Source organism: Armigeres subalbatus, chromosome 1, assembly GCF_024139115.2.
Source record: "Armigeres subalbatus isolate Guangzhou_Male chromosome 1, GZ_Asu_2, whole genome shotgun sequence".
In the NCBI taxonomy this organism is placed as follows: domain Eukaryota; kingdom Metazoa; phylum Arthropoda; class Insecta; order Diptera; family Culicidae; genus Armigeres; species Armigeres subalbatus.
In genome coordinates this window covers 108,331,858-108,352,818 of record NC_085139.1, presented here as the reverse complement: position 1 = coordinate 108,352,818, position 20,961 = coordinate 108,331,858, and the positions used below count along the sequence as shown (strand labels likewise).

The window sequence follows — 20,961 nt, the reverse complement described above, 5'->3', positions numbered from 1 at the left end:
GCTTTGTTCATCGCCGACGCTCTTCAAGGTCGCTTAGACTGTCCAACGATTCTTGGGCATGTGAACATTAACGTTGCCTCTCGGTCTTTGAGAAATAACCTCATGCTCCGTTTACCTTTCCAACGCACCAACTACAGCATGCACGGTGCGATTACTGGATTGCAAAGGATCTTCAACAGAGTGGCTTCAGTGTTCGACTTTAGTGTTAGTCGTCCTAATCTTAGACGAAGGTTTTCCAATTTGTTTGCTCTTCATACATAGTCCTACTTTTCGTTTATTTTGTAACTTGTTGAACCATTAAGAGCCTGTACGCTTTAGTATTAGTTTGAATAGCATTATATAAAATCATTTGGGCTGTAAGATGCCTGTTGATAAACACATTAAATAAATAAATAAACTGCTAACAAGAACATTCTAAAGATATTTAATTTCTTTCCTTCCGTTAAGCGTCAGTATAATCCTTAAGCCTTGTGCTGAACAAATGTGAATACCAGGATATTCGACAACATTTATTTTAACATAAAGACTGCTCGAAGAGTTTTCATTTTTTACATCCAAATAATTATCAAGTTCGTCCAGAAGAAATAATGCCAGGTTTGAAAACCATTTGGAACTTTATGTATCACATATTGAAATAAACTCTTCCAGTTTCGTGGATATACCTAAAAATCAGTCTCAGTGTTAATGTTGTTATTGTTAATGCATCATCCGTCCTTCTATATTGTCAGATTTTCTGGATATGATACTCTGCGCGGCGTTTGTAATGTTCCCAAATGGGTACTTGCACAAAACTTCGCGCGGCGAATGACTGTCGAAAGGTACGGCCGCGCCAAACGATACACCGCAATGCTATTCACCCATAAGAATCAAGTAAACGGGCGCAGAAAGCGCGGCGGTACCTTTCATGAAGGGTTCGCCGCGTGCAATTTTGAGAAAATCAGGCAATACTTAATTCCATGCACCAAAATCAGAAAAAGGTTGGAAGCAAAGATCTAACAGCTAAATATGACAATCTCATCTTATCACTTGCTCCGCATTCTGTCAGTCTGACAATTCACTTCACGTTTTCGTATGGCAAAGATCACCAAAAATACGCATTATTTTTCACCACCTATTTGTAAGGACGTGGCCGTGGCTGTTGCAGATTAAAGAATTGTACATTTATCATTATATACAATGAAATTTTCTAACGCGAAAATGGTAAATTAATCAAGTCAATCGAACATATGACTCAGAGTGCATCTCTATATATATAACATCACAACATGCCTTACGGGCCTTTATTTGCCCATAGAATCAATGTAAAATATGACTTACAATATTCAACATCTTTTTAAAACCCCAAAACACAAAAAAAATTGAGCGAAAAAAAATGTCCATATAATCGAGGTAAAAAGTCCATATAATCGATGTCCATATAATCGAGGGTCCATATAATCGAGGTAAACCTTGAAACGGTTTTAATTTTCTCTCTTTAATCTAAACTCCTAGATTTAAAAACTGTTCCAAAATCTAAATGAATCGGAATGCATTTGCATTGAAGTGGCATACCTTTCATTGACTTTCATTTCAGATACTGTTATCCAAATGTACTAATGTATTTTTGAAGCACATTACGCCCGAAAACCGATCTCCCCGTTAATCCTCCCATAATGAAGGCATTAACAAAAATAAAGGAAAAAAAACTCCTGCTTTCATTGCAAAGCCGGCAACGAAAATCATCTCAATCCAAGCTGCCAATGTTTCAGCTTGAAGTGCCCAGGTATCCACGGGCAACGAGACGCCAAAGATGTAAAAGCGGGAGTGCTACGAAAAAAAATCAACTTCTGAAGCCGGCCGCCCGTGGCGCGCACCGTAGCGTTCTGTCTCTCTCCCTCTCGCTTAGCGTTCGCTAACTGTGACTCCCAGTGTCCACGGACGCAAAAGAGTGGCCACTCCAAAGCTCGCCAGACCGCGCTGAAGCGTACTTTATTGACACCTAGTTTTCGTCCATATCTCATTGCTCCGATCGCCAGTCATCCGTGCTTCCTTCCATCTTTGCGCGCTCAATGGCGGTCAGCGTTGCTGCGATGGCTGATGGCAGGCTCCAGCGCAATGCAGCGTGGCAACGAGTTCCTGTAAAACCACGACGACGGCGACCACAGCGACCGGTACAATGAAAAGTAAATTCCTATAACCGAGCGAGCTTCACTAAGCGCAGCACATGGCCTGGACCACACCGGGCTGTGTGGTTGAAAAGTAATGAAAGGAAACTAAGGATGAACTTGCCGGCGAGTGGAGGATTCCGGTGTGTTTGCTCGTGGGCGAGTGGTTCTAAAGTCGTTTTTTTGCTGACATTGCTGAAACTAACTTGTGTACCTTTCGTTGCTCCGATGGTGCTCATTACTGGCCTGTGGCCACGGCGTCTAGCGTTTCCGTATTCCGCCAGGCCCGCCACCCCCGCTGCCCATTTCGGTAATAATGTGAATGAGCCTCGCGTGTGAAGTGTCTACTTGAGTATCCTTTTTTATTTTCACCACGAAGCCATCCCAAGTCCAACCGGTCGACGACGCCGGATGTGATGGAAGGATACGTCATCGGTGACGAACTGAGGATGGCTCTGAAAAGGGGAAAGACAGTAAGTGGCTCCTCCACAATCGCCATCGTCTTCTTCTAATGAGGTTGTCCCAGAGCGGTGCGAAATTCCATTAGACAAGTTGTATGAAATTGTAATTAAAATATTAGCACTGAATGAAGACCCGCTGCTTCTACGGCTGCACGGATGCCTGGAAAATCAATAAATCGACCTCTTGACTCGTTTGCAGTAGTGACTGCGCTTGAAGAAGAAAAAAACGCTTTATTTTGTTCCTCTTGCTCTCAAACGGTATCGCGCGTCAAAGAAAGGAAAACAATAGAGACGAGTGAGCGCAAGCAATTGCAAAATAAGCTTCTTCTTACTCGCACCTACTCCTGAAGCTCGACTCGCGCCTGCTCACTCTTGGCTATTCATCCAGGCTGATGCGATGTTGGCGACGGCGACGACAACGGGGGAGAGCTTTATTGTATTACTCCACTTACACACTCTTGAAAAATTGTTACTGCACACATATTTCACTCTTCACAGTCGCATAAATCGAATCATCATTGAGATCACACAGAAAACCCACTCATGGCGCAAGTGAGTGAGCAGGATGGATGGAGAGCTAAAACCGTTGCAGACGCTCGCTCAAGACAATCGGTTTGCTGCTTGCTGTGATGCAGCCTCAACGGCAGCCGCGGCCAGCAAAGACAGCCGACCATCACCGGGATTAGCAGTCGGGCATCGTAGGCGGCGGGGGAGGATTCAGGAGAGCCTATTCCGAACGCGAACAGAGAAAAGAGCGAACACAAAACACAATAACAATTTTTGGTTGGATAGTTGTCATTGAAAAGACACGCCTCTCGAGTGTCCTGATAAGGGCACTCGAAAACCAATCGGATGGTTAATAAGAGTGGCGCGAGAGTGAGATGAGAGAGCTCTTGGCCGCGTCGAGAGAGAGCTTTTGGTTGTGTGGGTACGCAGCGTACGCGAAGGCTAGCGAGAGCGGATGATTAATTGCGAAGAGAGATGTGAAGATGAAAGACGAGCGGCAGAGTGAGATGACCGGAGGTGTGGAAGGCGTGGCTTATTATCGTTATGTGTGTGTGAGTTCGACTGCAATGGTTTCCACATGCTGTAGTATGAATGAAACGGGGAGTTGTTTTGAAATCAATGTCGGAAAAGGTGCATTGCACTGGATTGAATCGAGGGTTGTGTGAGTGTTGGTTTTGAGTCATAAATCATCAACGATATGCTTCTTTCTTGGCCACGCAACAGTGCACTGGTAAGAGCAGGCTCGATATAGAGGTGTAACGGGAAAGAGCAGCAGTAGGATTGTGTTTTTCTACACTTCCCTTCAAGAGCATGGCATAGAGTTTCTAGAGGGCTATCAGATGCAATGGTAAAAAGCATACTCGTCAGTATATTGTAGACCTCTTAATACATTTGACGGATCCGTGTCGAGTGGAGTATTTTCGCGCTCTCTCGGTGTGTAGCGGAGTGTGTTGTTACAAACGCTGGTTTGCTGAGCTTCTGTAGCTCAGTGGAGTGTGTTCTGAGCCGTTCTCGGCGGGTCTTGAGTTGTCGTGAAACGCCGTGAATCGAGTTCGAGTCTCGTGTTTAGTGTCGCGCGCGCCTGTCGTTGTGCAGTACCCCCTAGAGAAGAGTGGTCCATTATCATCCATCAATCGGTTATTTATTGTTATTATTACCACTAGATTGCAATTGCCCAAGAGTCAAAGAGCAATCCGGTCGTCACACGCGCGGGGGACTTTCTTGAGTGGAAGACTTAAGCTCAAGTGCTGAATTATCGTAACTCTTCGTAGTGAGTGTGCAGTGCGGGGCGTCCCGGTGTATCTGTCCATTTATTATCACGGTAGGATCCTTGATTGATACTTTTGCGGCAAGCGCAAGGGTACTCGTGGCCAGTGTTTGCTTGTTTTATGTTTCCTGAAATATGCTCTCAGCCAGCGTCTGAGCGGTTGCCCCAGTTTCAAGGATTACCAAGTCAAGGTCGATCCTTCAGTGTGAAGTGCTCGTGACTCCAGAACTTCCCAAGCTTGAACCCGATGACTTCCGAAAACGATTGAGGGCCTTTTGAGACATGACCCAAGAGTGAATTTGTGGTGTTTAGATAACTCTAAAAAGTTCCCGGTAGATTTTTTGATGGTGGGAAGCATTCCCGTAGCGCGTAGTTGAACGTATCTCTAGTGATTTGTTAGTGTGCTCCAGTGGTGTACATGTCCACCACACTGTCCAGTGTATCTGGAGTGTATCCAGACGATTCAGAACAAGAGCATGGACTGTTACCCGATCTAAATGGTGTGGATCTGGTTATGAGCTTATCGCCGAAGGGAAACCATCATCATCACCATTTGACTAGTCTACAGCACCTGCAGAACCTTCAGCACAATTCTCTGCACAGCCATTCGACGCCGTTCAGCGTCAGCGACATCCTGAGTCCCATCGAAGAGTACCGCAAGCTGGAACTCAGCGCCAACCCACCGTCTCCATATAGGTTAGCGTCGATTTTTGAACCAAACCAAACTTAACTCAGTGTGATAGTTTCAGTTATATCAAAATCCTAACTTCTTCAAACCGCATTAGAACGTCTCACTAACGCCCATATTCCACCCGACTATTTCCAGCGGCGGGAGCAGCGTAAACTCACCTAGTGGTCTCGGTTCGAACACGGTATCGTCAGTGTCGGCAGCGGCTGCCGCAAGCAGTATGGCCAATCCGTACCATGCCATGGCTCCCCTGTACCACAGTCCGAGTGTGCAGAGCTACTGTGGCCCCACGGACAACCTGTCCCTGGCCGGCCATTACACCGATATGCGGAACTCGGCCGCCGGTTGGTACGGGTCCACGGCCAGTGATCCCAGATTTGCGAGTGAGTAGCCGATTTTTCTTTGATTTCTATTGGTTAGGATAGTAATAAACGCAGAGAACAAAAAAAAAACATCAAATCTATGGATTTTGCAGATAATCTGAAGTCTATCCTAATCAAATTATTACAATGAGAACTATTCATTAATCGAGGATGGCAAAATAAATTGACACGATTTCATCAGCTGAGGTCGCGATGGTGAGAACAAAAGAACAGCGCAATATATGTTCTGTATTTCCGGCAACATTGAATAGATATTCGGAAAATTTGTTTTTGCCAACATCTCGGTAACGATTACCTTCGAAAAAAGTTATCGCAACAGTCAACGGAAACTCTAAAACAAGGCGGCTTTATCAATCATTGCAATACCAAAAAAAAAAGGTTGATACTCCTTTTGAATTTCGAGTTTAAGAGGTGATTCATGAGTGGATTATAATGTATTGTGATAGGTAACCAGATTTTTCTTGGATCAATCCGGGACACCATATGTGTTATATATTCTGAAGGCGTTTCAAATCGTTTTAAAACAGGTTTTTTTTCCTATCAGCCTCCAACACCCAGTAAGATGCTTACTACTGGATTACATTGAAACAAATTCCTTTAAATACTTACATTTCTTTGCCATATATAAAAATGAGTTTGCATTTCCTGTGAAGCAATATAAGTCACGAACAATGGACCGATTTTCTCACTAATCGATTCGTGTCTGTGCAAGCTTCGTGTCTGAATGACACAGTTTTTTCACGTCATTTTTTTAAATGATTTTCGGTAGTCCGGATGAAACTTTAGTGTTTGTACATATAGTGATTACAGATGTCGTTAAGTCCCAATTAATCGATTAGTAACTAATCGATTACTCTCGATTCTTGTCGATTATTGTATCGATTAATCATTGGGTAGAAATTGCTTCAAAATTAATCTATTATAACAACGATGAATCGATTAGTCGAAGTAATCAATTAATTTGCGACATCTCTAGTAGTGATTCAGATGTTAGTGATCCAGAAACCAAGAGCATTCGGTGAGTTTGTTTGTCGATGGAACTGTTATCGATTTCTAAAGCACAATCCTCTAAATGATCAAATTATTAAGGATTGCTTCCAAATGTTTGTGCATATAAAAATGGTCACAATAATGTGCTTAGAAATAAAAGTGAAAACGTAGCTTAAATGAACAGTTTCTAACAAAACTACGTGTATCAGAAAAGATATAAATTATTGTTAGCCAAGTTGTTAGCTCAATATTCAGAATTGGCTTTTAGAACACTTAACAAAGATAAATAGGCGTAAAACTTTAAATATTGTCTGATGATTATCAATTCATATACATAACAATGAATTTATGTCTGTCTGAACCTACTGAACCTGTCGGATACTACTGAACCGATCAGCGTGAAAATTTTGTATGCAGAGGTTTTTGGGGACGGGGAAGGTTCTTAAGATGGTTTGAGGCCCCTGCCTGCGTTGGAAAGGGGGGCTCCCATACAAACTATACACCATTTTCTTCATAACTCGAGAATTAATCAAGCATATGGAACCAAATCCGGCATGCGGATGTTTCTGTGATGGTTTGAAACCCCTCCCCCTTTTGAAAAGGGCGGCTCCCATACAAATGAAACAGAAATTTCGACATAACTCGATAGCTTATCAGAGCAAAAATCGATTTCAAGGCGAAACGAAGTTCGTCGAGCCTGCTAGTACTACATAAATATATAATTCACTAGTTTATTTTATAAGTGTTTTTTTTCATGCATTAAAAAAAATCAAAATTTTCAACGTCTGTTGTCTGTGATTTTTTTCATCAAATGCTGTGTCTGGTTGTCTATCAAGGTTGTCCCTGGTTTTGTTTTCTGCGTCTGATAGTAAAAAAGAATTGAAGTGTCAATTTTTTTGTGTGAGAATTTCTCCGCGTGCTGCGTTTGGTTGGCTAGTTACCGGAAAGGCAAACAGGGCTAGGCTAGGTGTACCAGTTGTGGCTATAGCACCAGTTGTCGCACTAGTGCTTTATATGCCAAATGACCAATCAAATCACCGCAAACCAAGTTCATATCGATAAAGCATATTCATATGACACGATAACACCTTTGATTTCCTCCAAAACAAGCAAATCATAATTGAAAAAATTGATTTTGCTTAATTTTTAACGTTCTTTGCACCAGTTGTCGCACTAGTGTTCCCAATTTGGCCAGTCCCATAAGAACACAATGGGATTTGCCAAATAAGGAACCAAAATTAAGAATAGTGCCACAACTGGTACATGCGTTCCTATTATGGATTAATCAATTTTGAGGATATTAAAATTTTTTATTGTGGTTTTCACAGCTGTTCTAAGGAGCAGGAAGTAAAACCTTACGTTTGATATATAAAGTTCACCTACATGCCTTTTACTTATTTTTAAAAAAATAGTTGTTCTTATGTATGGCGACAATATATAGTAATATAGTAATGGGCGTTACTCTCGCTTATAGTTCTTTGCGTGGCTTCAATCTGTGCCATCTGTTATCAGTATCCACACGTTGGTATTATATTTCTATTAAATCGTAAACAATACACGAAGCTTTTTAAAATAAAATTACGAAAATTTAAATAACTTGTTATTGGAGTGCTAATTATTTGCATGCAATTGAGTTCGAATAAGAAGGCACACTAACGATTGATTTTGTCCAGTGTTGCTATAGTATGATCACTTTACTTTATGAATCCTTCAGGAAATGCTTTGGGAATTCGTTCGGTAATTTTTCTGGGAGAGCTTTTGGATATATTTTTGAAGAAATTCCAGAGAGAACGGCCTAAGATTTACCTAGGGAATAAAATTTCCGGGGAAGTTTTCGATTAAATTCCTAAAGCATTTTCGGGAGGTTTTCTTAAGATATAGGAATTAATTTAAAAATGAAAACCAGTACACGTCCTATCACGTTTTGTTGTTCATTGAAATACTTTGTTCTGCTTTGTTTGGGCGATTTATAAATTTCTTAGCATTATCACTCCCAACGAAACTTAGAGGTGAGCCAGCCAAGGGCTGGAAACCTCTAATAAAGACGATAATAATAACTCCCAACCTCATATCCAACTTCATAAGGCCGATACAAATATTTAAAATCTATTTTGTCTCCCCCCTCGGATTTTTTTTGCCAAAAAATAATATTTTGGGGGGGCAACAAAATAAAATTCAGATAATTTTGAGGATTTTCAAAACATTCTTTAACAAATCCGAGGAGTTTTTTGTTTTTTTTATTTTAATATTTTTTTTATTATCACCCCTTGACTTTTCGGAGACCAGTAGGACAAGAAGTTAATTAAATATTTGTAACAGCCTAATATCATTTGCTTATGATGATTTTCCTAAACTAAATTTCCTTCCAACCTTCCAACTCCTTGGCATCTATGAGGGCGTCGGTGAGTCGCTGTCCACTCGTTAAGTAGATGTCATATCATCATTTCCTTCCTTTCGCTAGTAACGGAGAAGATGGGCGGGGCCAGCAATGGCAGCTTTCATGCTTTATCATTCTAAACCTCCAATTGGGTTGCCATTCAATCTCAAATAGTAATCCATAAGCTTTTGGAGTAAGAAAGTTAAAGAATTCACATGATGGCTATCAGTATGCAATCTACGAAATAATCCGTTACAACGCAACGCAAATATGTTGTGTTTTATGAGCACGCGTTCTAGCCACTCTGCCCTTTTCAGAAAATCCATCGAATGGTCAATTTTTTTGTAAGCTTGGAATCTGTCTTGCCGGAATATATAATAATAATCTTGAAAAAGTTGTCGTAAGGACGTAAAATTGCCACAAACACCTTTACAGAATAAACATTTAACATGTATTGTACTCGTGCAGTAAAAAAAGTAGATATCCAGAAAACTCGGAAGAACTTGCACATGGGATACGTGCATACCAGCCGTTACAGTTTTAAAGAAAAAAAAAACATTCGAAGCTGGTAAATACTAAAAGGGGGAGTTATTTCAAATATTTGATGTATTTTATCAACACAAACAGTGCTATGATGGTATCCTTTCATGACAGTTGATGCTACGCATCAGCTACCTTATGGTATTTTTTCTTGCATTATTTTATTACATTCTGGATTCTGGAATTGACTCAGATCCTTCCGATTTACATTATTTTCATAATTGAAACTTTGTAGAATAACTCAAAATGTTTTTGAATCTGTTGATCATATAAATCTTCAACGTTATCACATTCTCTGGACCCTACAAGTTACACATATGTTTTAGATTAGTAAGATTTGAAACTAAGAGAGCCTAACTTCTGAAAAGGAAATTGTCTAGTTTTCCTTAATTATTTAAACCTACTTCTTCAGGTTTCAATAGACCCTTAAGACTGCCAAGTTCCCTTTTTCTTCTGATCAATATTTCTATCTGTAAGTGATGAACTTTGTCAAACTTAAAAATCACTCTAATAAAGTCCAAAAAAAAAAATTTCTATCTGTTCTAGATTTGACATCCCATTTCCTAGAGATTCCATAGATTTCCCAGACCACATTTATTATGGTTTCTGTGGCTTCCTTCCAACTGAAAGTCAATTCTTCCAATAATCTAATATTTCATCAGTTCAATCGTAGTTAATTGCCTATTTTCCAGGTATTGACCACCTAGCATAGAACGTTGCTAATAAGGCCGTTACAAATATTTAATTAACTTCTTGTCCTGGATAATGGATAATAAAAAAAATATTAAAATAAAAAAAATCAAAAAACTCCTTGGATTTGTTAAAGAATGTTTTTAAAATCCACAAAATTATCCGAATTTTATTTTGTTGCCCCCTCAAAATATTATTTTTTGGCAAGAAAAATCCGAGGGGGAGAGACAAAATAGATTTTAAATATTTGTATCGGCCTAACTCGATGTACACATGCACAGTATGTGAAAGATTTGATACGAAAATGTGTTGGAAGTAACTACTTTCTGTCGTCGATGAGATTGGAACACATAACCCTCAGTATGCTAACCAACTAAGCAACGAAGCACCTCCGTAGTTCTTTGCTTCTTAGTGAAAACTAAGCTTAGTGATAACATTTTTTTTCCTGGCGTAACAAAACGATGTCCTCGTCTGTTCGAAACGAAATATATAATTTATCCGTGACGAAATAATACGAAATTAAGGTACCATTTGACTCGAAATTTGGCGGAACGGAACGAAGTTTTCCTTTTTTCGCGGATTTTTTATTGAATTGTTATGTTTAAAATCCATTGGTGATGAGGCACTTTCGCACAGATGTGTAAAATAATATAAAATACATCGCATTCCTAACAAAACGCTGAAGTGGTTTTTAAGAAGATACTTAAATATGTTTTAATTTATTGAGAATGGGATATAGTAGTAGTGAAGACAAATAGAAGAGTTTGTATATGATACTAACATAACGTACCCTGCGTTGTTCGGGTATACTAGTCTAGTTAATACGTTAATTGCTGAGTTGATTACGACGCCACACTCTAAAATCAATTTTTGTGCGATCGTATTGGGTTCCCTCGCAACTCGCCCTAATATTGCGTTTTGCAATTTTTTTAAAACAAAACAAAATATCGTAGCAACCTAGGTAGCAACCTACATACGCTTTCGATAACTTGATATCTCAACATACTATTTAGAGGACAAAAATACCTCAAATACCTAACTGTAACTAAGATTGAAATAAAAAAGGGGAACTGCTCCATTTTCCATCTCACTGAACATATTGCTCTATTACTGTAAAATTTGGTCTAAAATCTTCTGGATCCATCCACGAGTAAGATGGACAGCATGAACATCAGTTTTCTGAGCTAAAACAGTGTTGGAAAGTGGCTATTTTCAGCTACATTTGGAGTTATTTACTCTAAATACTGCGAATAACAAGACGAAAAAGCTAAAAAACAACAAGGCCAGTACATGTCAATTTTGACATTTAGTGGCCTTGTTGTTTTTTTTTTCGCAGTTAGAAATGGATAAAGAAGTCCTTGTAGTGCCCTATTGATGATAAAATCTTGCAAATCCGGCAACCCAATCGTGTGTTACATGACTGCAAAAGGAACCTTGAATACAACTTTTCTGGTTTTCAACTGTCTAAGACGAGTTTAATACTTTCCATTTACAGGGTGTCTACTACCTGGAAAACCTGGAAACCTGGAATTATCAGGGAATTTCTCCCCACCTGGAAAAAAAAAATTGGAATTATCAGGGAATTCCTGGCGTAATCTGGGAAATTTCAATATCCGGTGATCATGAGTAAAATTCTCTCAAAAGATGAAAAAAATCCTTATAAATATTTGAATAAATATACCAATCACATCTATTAAAAATGTAATACACATTAATGGATCGTTGCTCCGCAAAAAACGTTTTGCCATCTTCAAAAGAATTCTTTGAGAATTTCCGAAGCTATTCTTGATGAAATCTAGGAATTTATTCGGGAAATCAATTAGGGATTGCTTTGTAAATTCTTTTGAGTATTCTCTGGGAAATTCTTCTGGAATATATTAAAAAATACTAAATTAGTTAGGATTTTTCAAAGCAAATCCTGGAGGAACTTCCGAAGGAATTTTGAGTTCAGTTTTCCAAGGAATATCCGGAGGATTTTTCAAAGAAATCACCTGAAGGGATTTTTGAAAAAAAGTGTAAGTGATTTGTGAAGAATTTTTTCGAAGGAATTCTTGAAAGAATAGCCGAAGGAATCCCGAATGGATTTTTCAAAGTTTCTAAAGGTATTCTCGACGAATTTCCAAAGAATTCTTCAAAGCAAAATATCTGGAAAAACTCCTCCAGGTGTTTTATAAAGTTTTCCTTCTGCATGAGTTTCTAAAAAACCAAGAAATTTCAAAAGAATACCCGAAGCATTTTTCGAAGGTTTTTACAGTAAAGCCATAAGCAATAGAACGCTAAGGGCGCTGTACCCTTTAAAATTATTCTGCCAAAATATGCTTCAATAAGCTTAATAATCTACTCAGATTATCGTAATAAATATCGTGTTAAGGGGGAAATAAAATTGGCAACCAACAACCACGTGTTTCAAGTGAGTGTATGTGCTGCCGCTCGGTGTTGCACTACCACAGTTATAATTTTGCGGTAGACGAAAAGACACTGCCGATATTCTTGAGGTTTTGCACGGCATTATCCGTCCCAAGTTGGGCAGCCATTTGCCAGTGTTACGTCTGAAGCTTTTCTCATCATTTGCAAATTATTCGTTTCTGGAAGATTCCTATCAACCAGGGCCCAGTCTGACGAAGCCCCGGCGAATTTGGGGGTGGATGGACTCCTTCGGGACAACATTAACGCTATTAGCAACGTACCAGTTTTGAGCCCAGTTTTCCGTATTGACAAGATATTAACCCGGGCCAGAACAGAATTGAACCATCATTTTTCCGAATAAATCTCGAGAATCGTTCATTCAGGCACTCCCACGCAAACCAACACCATCAATAGGTAGCTGAAGGCTTCTTTTCATATTCGATAAAATCGACGTTTGAATCCTTTTTTTTTTTTTAAATAATTTTATTTGCTAATTATCTAATACATGCATTCATCTCTTAGACTAGGTGTTCCGTGTTTTCTTAACACTATCATCCTTATTTACTATGTTATATTTTTAGTTATTATTAATACATTTCAATTGCCTCTGGCAGTTAGAATTTTTCCTCTGGTTGAATTGAACCATGTAGGATTTACAATGTTTTCTACTTAAACTAATCTTAACCTATTTTATACTAAGGGTACAAGGAGTTTATCGATGCAATAGAAGATTGCAACGATTTTTGTCTAAAATTGGAAATTATTTTGTTGGACATTTGTTGCAATGTCTCAATATTAGAAATTCTATGAAGTTCATTGGTACTATACCACGGAGGCAACTTCAGAATCATTTTCAGAATTTTATTTTGAATCCTCTGAAGTGCCTTCTTTCTGGTATTGCAGCAACTAGCCCATATTGGCACAGCATACAACATGGTAGGTCTAAAAATTTGTTTGTAAATCAAAAGTTTGTTCTTAAGACAAAGTTTTGATTTTCTGTTTATAAGTGGATATAGGCACTTAATATATTTGTTACATTTGGCTTGAAGGCCTTCAATGTGATTTTTAAAAGTTAATTTTTGATCTAGCAGAAGTCCTAAATATTTAGCTTCGCTAGACCAATTAATTGGAACCCCATTCATAGTGACAATATGTCTGCTAGCAGGTTTCAAATAAGAAGCTCTCGGCTTATGTGGGAAAATTATAAGCTGAGTTTTGGAAGCATTCGAGGAAATTTTCCATTTTTGCAAATAAGTGGAGAAAATATCCAAACTTTTTTGCAATCTACTACAAATGACACGAAGGCTTCGCCCTTTGGCTGAGAGACCTGTGTCATCTGCAAACAAAGATTTTTGACACCCTGGTGGTAAATCAGGTAAGTCAGAAGTAAAAATGTTATACAAAATGGGCCCCAGTATGCTGCCTTGGAGGACACCAGCCATAACAGGTAATCTATCAGATTTAGAATTCTGATAGTTTACCTGCAGTGAGCGATCTGATAAATAATTTTGGATCAGTTTAATAATGTACAGCGGAAAATTAAAATTCATCAATTTTACAATCAAACCTTCATGCCAAACACTGTCAAATGCTTTCTCTATATCAAGAAGAGCAACTCCAGTCGAATATCCTTCAGATTTGTTGAGCCGAATTAAGTTCGTAACTCTTAATAACTGATGAGTGGTTGAATGCCCATGGCGAAAACCAAATTGCTCATCAGCAAAAATAGAATTGTCATTAATATGAACCATCATTCTATTTAAAATAATCTTTTCAAACAGTTTGCTTATTGAAGAAAGCAAACTGATTGGGCGATAACTAGAAGCCTCAGCTGGATTTTTGTCCGGCTTCAAAATTGGAACAACTTTGGCGTTTTTCCATTTATCTGGGAAGTATGCCAATTGAAAACATTTGTTAAATAAATTAACCAAAAAGGATAAACAGCTCTCAGGAAGTTTTTTGATAAGTATGTAGAAAATACCATCATCACCCGGGGCTTTCATATTTTTAAATTTTCTAGTAATAGATCTCACTTCAACCAAATTAGTTCCCAACGAATGGTCAAAAACATTCTCTTGATTGAGAATGTCTTCGAAGCCGATTAACCTGATCCTCAGTTGGACTAGTGAGTCCTAGACTGAAATTATGGGCACTCTCGAACTGCTGAGCAAGTTTTTGAGCCTTTTCGCCATTTGTTAATAAAATTTGATTTCCCTCTTTAAGCGCTGGAATTGGCTTTTGAGGTTTTTAAGAATTTTTGTTAATTTTCAGAAGGGTTTCGAACCTGGATCCAACTTTGAGACATTATTATCAAAGTTGGTATTTCGCAAAATAGCAAAACGTTTTTAATTTCGTTTTGCAAATCTCGCCAAATAACTTTCAACGCGGGATCGCGAGTTCTTTGGTATTGCCTTCGCCTCACATTTTAAGACGGATCAGTAGCTGGAGATCGTCGTCAATAATAATGGAGTTGAATTTAATTTCACATTTAGGAATTGTAATGCCTCTGGCTTCGACAATTAAATTTGTCAAAGATACGAGAGCATTATCAATATCACTTTTGGTATCGAGAGGAATATCAACATCAAAATTCCTATCGATATAAATTTTTATAAATCCCAATCAGCTCTATGATAATTAAAAGTAGAGCTGATTGGATTATAAATGGCTTCTTGTGAGATTTCAAATGTCACAGGAAGGTGATCAGAGTCAAAGTCAGCATGAGTTACCAATTGGCCACACAGCTGACTTGAATCCGTTAAAACCAAATCAATTGTCGAAGGATTTCGAGTGGATGAAAAACAAGTTGGGCCATTGGGATATTGAATAGTATAATATCCCGCAGAACAATCTTCAAATAAAATGTTGCCGTTGGAATTGCTTTGAGCATTATTCCATGAACGGTGTTTGGCATTGAAGTCACCAATTACGAAGAATTTTGATTTGTTGCGAGTCATAATTTGAAGATCAGCTTTCAACAAATTCTTTTGCTGCCCATTGCATTGAAAAGGCAAATAGGCTGCAATGAAGGAAAATTGACCAAAATTTGTTTCAACAGAAACTCCCAAGGTTTCAAAAACTTTGGTTTCAAACGGAGAAAATAATTTATGTTTGATACGTCTATTGATGACAATGGCGACCCCACCACAGGCGCTGTCAAGACGATCATTTCTGTAGATAAAATAATTTGGATCTCTTTTAATGGAGAGTTCGGGCTTTAAATAAGTTTCTGTTATAATGGCAATATGCACATTATGAACTGTTAGGAAGTTGAATAATTCATCTTCCTTACCCTTTAGAGAGCGGGCATTCCAATTTAGAACTTTCACACAATTATTTAGATCCATTAAAACGGAGTCCGATAACAATTTTTTGTGTGTACTTTATACCAACCTGAACAGCTTCTGGTATGGTATTTGCTTTGAACATTGCATCAATCATGTGATGCAATTGTTCAGTTAAAAAATCAAAATCGGAAGCAGTCATGCTACCTGAATCGGCAACATGACCATTATTTTCCGTTGGGACATGGGTATAAACCTCATTTTGAGAAGAGAAATTTTGTCTACCAGCAGCAATGTTTGCATACGTAGGTACATTCGAAAAATTGGAATTTACTGAAGTGCTTGCTACCCGTTGACGAGCGGCAAAATTTGTTTGTGAATTGTGGTGGGTATGAATTGCTCGACCGGTAACTGGTTTCGAAATTTGAGCGTTTGATAAATTTCCGGGATCCGATTGGAATTTCCCGTCATCAATTTTGCACGGGAATTCAAAACTTTTTTGCGTGAAGGGCATTCCCAGAAATTGGATTTATGATTGCCCCCACAATTTGCGCACTTAAATTTATTGGAATCTTCTCTCACAGGACATGCGTCCTTGGTGTGAGAGGTTCCACCACAAATCATGCATTTAGCATCCATGTGACAATGTTTGGTTCCATGACCCCACTTTTGGCACTTACGGCACTGGGTGGGGTTTGAAATTTCCCCAGGCTCTGGAAATGTTCCCATGTAACAAGGACATGGGACATAAAGCAGACCTTTTCCAAACTTTTCATTATATTTAGATCACTTCTGTTAACCCTCTAAGACCCAGGACGAACGGATTTTTTTCAAATGGCTCGCATTCAGCACCTGATCGTCGGAATTCCTCGCGGTTTCGTTTGTGCTCAATGGGAATAGCTATATTTTTGCTCTGATACATTTTCAAATAAAAATTTTTGTTCAGGTCCGAGTTATTGCTAAAAATAAGTGTGCGCGGGGGTGTTTTTTTTCTATAATTCAAACATCTTTTCAATATTCTGGACGTGTTCATGCCCAAAATTTATCAAATCACCCATCAAACCAACCCAAAAAGATATTTGTAAAGATTTTTAGTCGATTCCGATGTTTTTACCATTTGAGTAGGGCAGGATTGACTGAATTCAGGGCCGCATTCAGGGGTTACAATGGTAGAGTATGGGCTAAAGATTCAATTACAATGAAATTTGCATGAGCATGCGGCTGCACAAATTTTACAAATCAGGAGTTTTAAATATTTAATTTTCAATTGAAATTGACCTTCTGAAATTCTTATCAGGGCCGGATTTAGGGGTCGAAATGGGGGTGACCAGGGACCATATCACCAATTGCAATGAAACTGGGCATGCGACTGCTCAAACTTCATGAAAACACATCAGGAGCACAAAGAACTCTGTTTGAATTTGAAATTGACCTTCTGTAATTTTGACCAGGGCCGGCTTCAGGGGTCCAAATGGGGAGAGCAAGAGCCATATCACCAAAAGCAATGGAACTGGGCATGCGACTGCTCAAACACCATGGAAACACATCAGGAGCTCAAAGAAATCTGTTTCAAATGAAAATTGATCTTCTGAAATTTCAACGAGGGCCGGATTTAGGAGTGAAAATGGGGAGGGCAGGGGCCATATCACCAATTGCAATAAAACAGGGCATGCGACTGCTCAAACTTCATGAAAACACATCAGGAGCACAAAGAACTCTGTTTGAATTTGAAATTGACCTTCTGTAATTTTGACCAGGGCCGGCTTCAGGGGTCCAAATGGGGAGAGCAAGAGCCATATCACCAAAAGCAATGGAACTGGGCATGCGACTGCTCAAACTTCATGGAAACACATCAGGAGCTCAAAGAAATCTGTTTCAAATGAAAATTGATCTTCTGAAATTTCAACCAGGGCCGGATTTAGGAGTGAAAATGGGGAGGGCAGGGGCCATATCACCAATTGCAATGAAACAGGGCATGCGACTGCTCAAACTTCATGAAAACACATCAGGAGCTCAAAGAACTCTGTTTGAATTTGAAATTGACCTTCTGAAATTTTGACCAGGGCCGGATTCAGGGGTCTAAATGGGGAGAGCAAGGGCCATATCCCCAATTGCAATGAAACTGGGCATGCGACTGCTCAAACTTCATGAAAACACATCAGGAGCACAAAGAACTCTGTTTGAATTTGAAATTGACCTTCTGAAATTTTGACCAGGGCCGGATTCAGGGGTCCAAAAGGGAAGAGCAAGGGCCATGTCACCAAAAGCAATGAAACTGGGCATGCGACTGCTCAAACACCATGGAAACACATCAGGAGCTCAAAGAAATCTGTTTCAAATGGAAATTGGTCTTCTGAAATTTCAACCAGGGCCGGATTTAGGAGTGAAAATGGGGAAGGCAGGGGCCATATCACCAATTGCAATGAAACAGGGCATGCGACTGCTCAAACTTCATGAAAACACATAAGGAGCTCAAAGAATTCTGCTCGAACTTCAAATTGTCTTTCCGAAATTTTGACCAGGGCCGGCTTCAGGGGTCCAAATGGGGAGAGCAAAGGCCATATCACCAATAGAAATAAAACTGGGCAGTGGGCATGCGACTGCTCAAACTTCATGAAAACACATCAGCATCTCAAAGAACTCTGTTTGAATTTGAAATTGACTTTCTGAAATTTCAACCAGGGCCGGATTCAGGGGTGAAAACAAGGAGAGCGGGCTGCTCAAACATCATGAAAACACATCAGGAGCTCAAAGTATTCTGATTGAACTTGAAACTGCTCTGATACAAATTTCAGGAATTTATCCGGAAAATACTCCAGGAATTCCTCTAGAAGTTCCTCCGGGAATTCCTCCAGGAATTTCTCCGGCAGTTCCTCCAGGAATTCCTCCGGAAGTTCCTCCAGCAATTCCTCCGGAAGTTCTTTCAGGAAATGCTCCGGAAAATCCTCCAAGAATTTCTGCCGAAGTTCCTCCGGAAGTTCCTTCAGAAATTCCTTCGGAAATCCCTCCAGGAATTCATTCGGAAATTCCTCCAGGAATTCATTCGGAAGTTCCTCCAGGAAATCTTATAGAAGTTCCTCCGGGAATTCCTCCGGAAGTTCCTCCAGGAATTCCTCCGGAAGATCTTGCAGGAAATCCTCCAAGAATTTCTGCCGAAGTTCCTCCGGGAATTCCTCCGGAAGTTCCTTCAGAAATTCCTTCGGAAATTCCTCCAGAAATTCATTCGGAAATTCCTCCAGGAATTCATTCGGAAGTTCCTCCAGGAAATCCTATAGAAGTTCCTCCAGGAATTCATCCGGAAGTTCTTCCAGGAAACTCTACGGAAGTTCCCCCAGGAATTCCTCCATGAATTCCTCCGGAAGTTCCTCCATGAATTCCTTCGAAAGTTCCTTCATAAATCCCTCGGGAAGTTCCGCCATGAATTCTTCCGGAAGTTCCTCCAGGAATTCATCCAGATGTTCCTACAAGAATTTCCCTCGAAGTTCCTCCAGGAATTTCCTGGAAGTTCCTTCAGGAATTCCTTCGGAAGTTCCTCCAGGAATTCCTCCGGAAGTTCCTCCAGGAAGTTCCTCTAGGAATTCCTCCCGAAGTTCCTACAGGAATTCGTCCGGAAGTTCCTCCAGGAATTTCTCCGGAAGTTCCTCCAGAAATTCCTCTGGAAGTTGCTCCAGGAATTCCTCCGGAAGTTCCTCCAGGAATTCCTCCGGAAGCTCCTCCAGGAATTCCTCCGGAAGTTCCTCCAGGAATTCCTCCGGAAGTTCCTCCAGGAATTCCTCCGGAAGCTCCTCCAGGAATTCCTCCGGAAGTTCCTCCAGGAATTCCTCCGGAAGTTCCTCCAGGAATTCCTCCGGAAGTTCCTCCAGGAATTCCTCCGGAAGTTCCTCCAGGAATTCCTCCGGAAGTTCCACCAAAAATTTCTCCGGGAGTTCCTCCAGGAATTCCATTGGAAGTTCCTCCAGGAATTCCATCGGAAGTTCCTTCAGGAATTCCTTCGGAAATTCCTCCAGGAATTTCTTCGGAAGTTCTTTCAAGAATTTTTCCAGAAGGTGCTCCAGGAAGTTCCACCAGGAATTCCTTCCTAAGTTCCACCAGGAATTCCTTCGGAAGTTCCACCAGGAATTCCTTCGGAAGTTCTACAAGTAATTCTTCTGGAAGTTCCACCAGGAATTCCTTCGGAAGTTTCTCCTGGAATTCCTCCAGAAGTTCATGCAGGAATTTCTGCAGAAGTTACTTCGCGAATTCAGGAATTCTTTCGGAACTTTCAGAGACCCTCCAGGAATTTTTGGCTTCCGAAGGAATTCCTGGTGGAACTTCCGAAGGAATTCCTGATGGAACTTCCGAAGGAATTCCTGGTGGAACGTCCGAAGGAATTCCTGGTGGAACTTGCGAAGGAATTCCTGGAGCAACTTCCGGAGGAATTCCTGGAGGAACTTCCGGAGGAATTCCTGGAGGAACTTCCGGAGGAATTCCTGGAGGAACTTCCGGAGGAATTCCTGGAGGAACTTCCGGAGAAATTCCTGGAGGAACTTCCGGAGGAATTCCTGGAGGAACTTCAGGAGGAATTCCTGGAGGAACTTCCGGAGGAATTCCTGGAGGAACTTCCGGAGGAATTCCTGGAGGAACTTCCGGAGGAATTCCTGGAGGAACTTCCGGATAAATTCCTGGAGGAACTTCCGGAGAAATTCCTGGAGGAACTTTTGGAGGAATTCCCGGAGGAACTTCTGGAGGAATTCCTGGAGTATTTTCCGGATAAATTCTTGAAATTTGTATCAGAGCAGTTTCAAGTTCAATCAGAATACTTTGAGCTCCTGATGTGTTTTCATTATGTTTAAGCAGCCCGCTCTCCATATTTTCACCCCTGAATCCGGCCCTGGTTGAAATTTCAGAAGGTCAATTTCAAATTTAAACAGAGTTCTTTGAGATCCTGATGTGTTTTCATGAAGTTTGAGCAGTCGCATGCCCACTGCCCAGTTTTATTTCTATTGGTGATATGGCCTTTGCTCTCCCCATTTGGACCCCTGAATCCGGCCCTGGTCAAAATTTCAGAAGGTCAATTTCAAATTCAAACAGAGTTCTTTGTGCTCCTGATGTGTTTTCATGAAGTTTGAGCAGTCGCATGCCCTGTTTCATTGCAATTGGTGATATGGCCCCTGCCCTCCCCATTTTCACTCCTAAATCCGGCCCTGGTTGAAATTTCAGAAGACCAATTTCCATTTGAAACAGA

General features: G+C 40.1%; 1 protein-coding gene across 1 annotated transcript in view; it reads left to right on the top strand.

Moving 5' to 3' along the window:
- Positions 1 to 3,772: 3,772 nt before the first annotated feature.
- The window catches only part of LOC134204654 (homeobox protein Nkx-2.1), a 159,582-nt gene continuing 142,393 nt past the window's right edge, over positions 3,773 to 20,961 (top strand). Inside the window, exons 1-2 of the mRNA XM_062679438.1 lie at positions 3,773 to 5,075; positions 5,206 to 5,450. Coding sequence (XP_062535422.1) covers positions 4,798 to 5,075; positions 5,206 to 5,450 — 523 coding nt within the window. The 5' untranslated portion in view covers positions 3,773 to 4,797. The remainder of the gene's footprint in view (positions 5,076 to 5,205; positions 5,451 to 20,961) is intronic.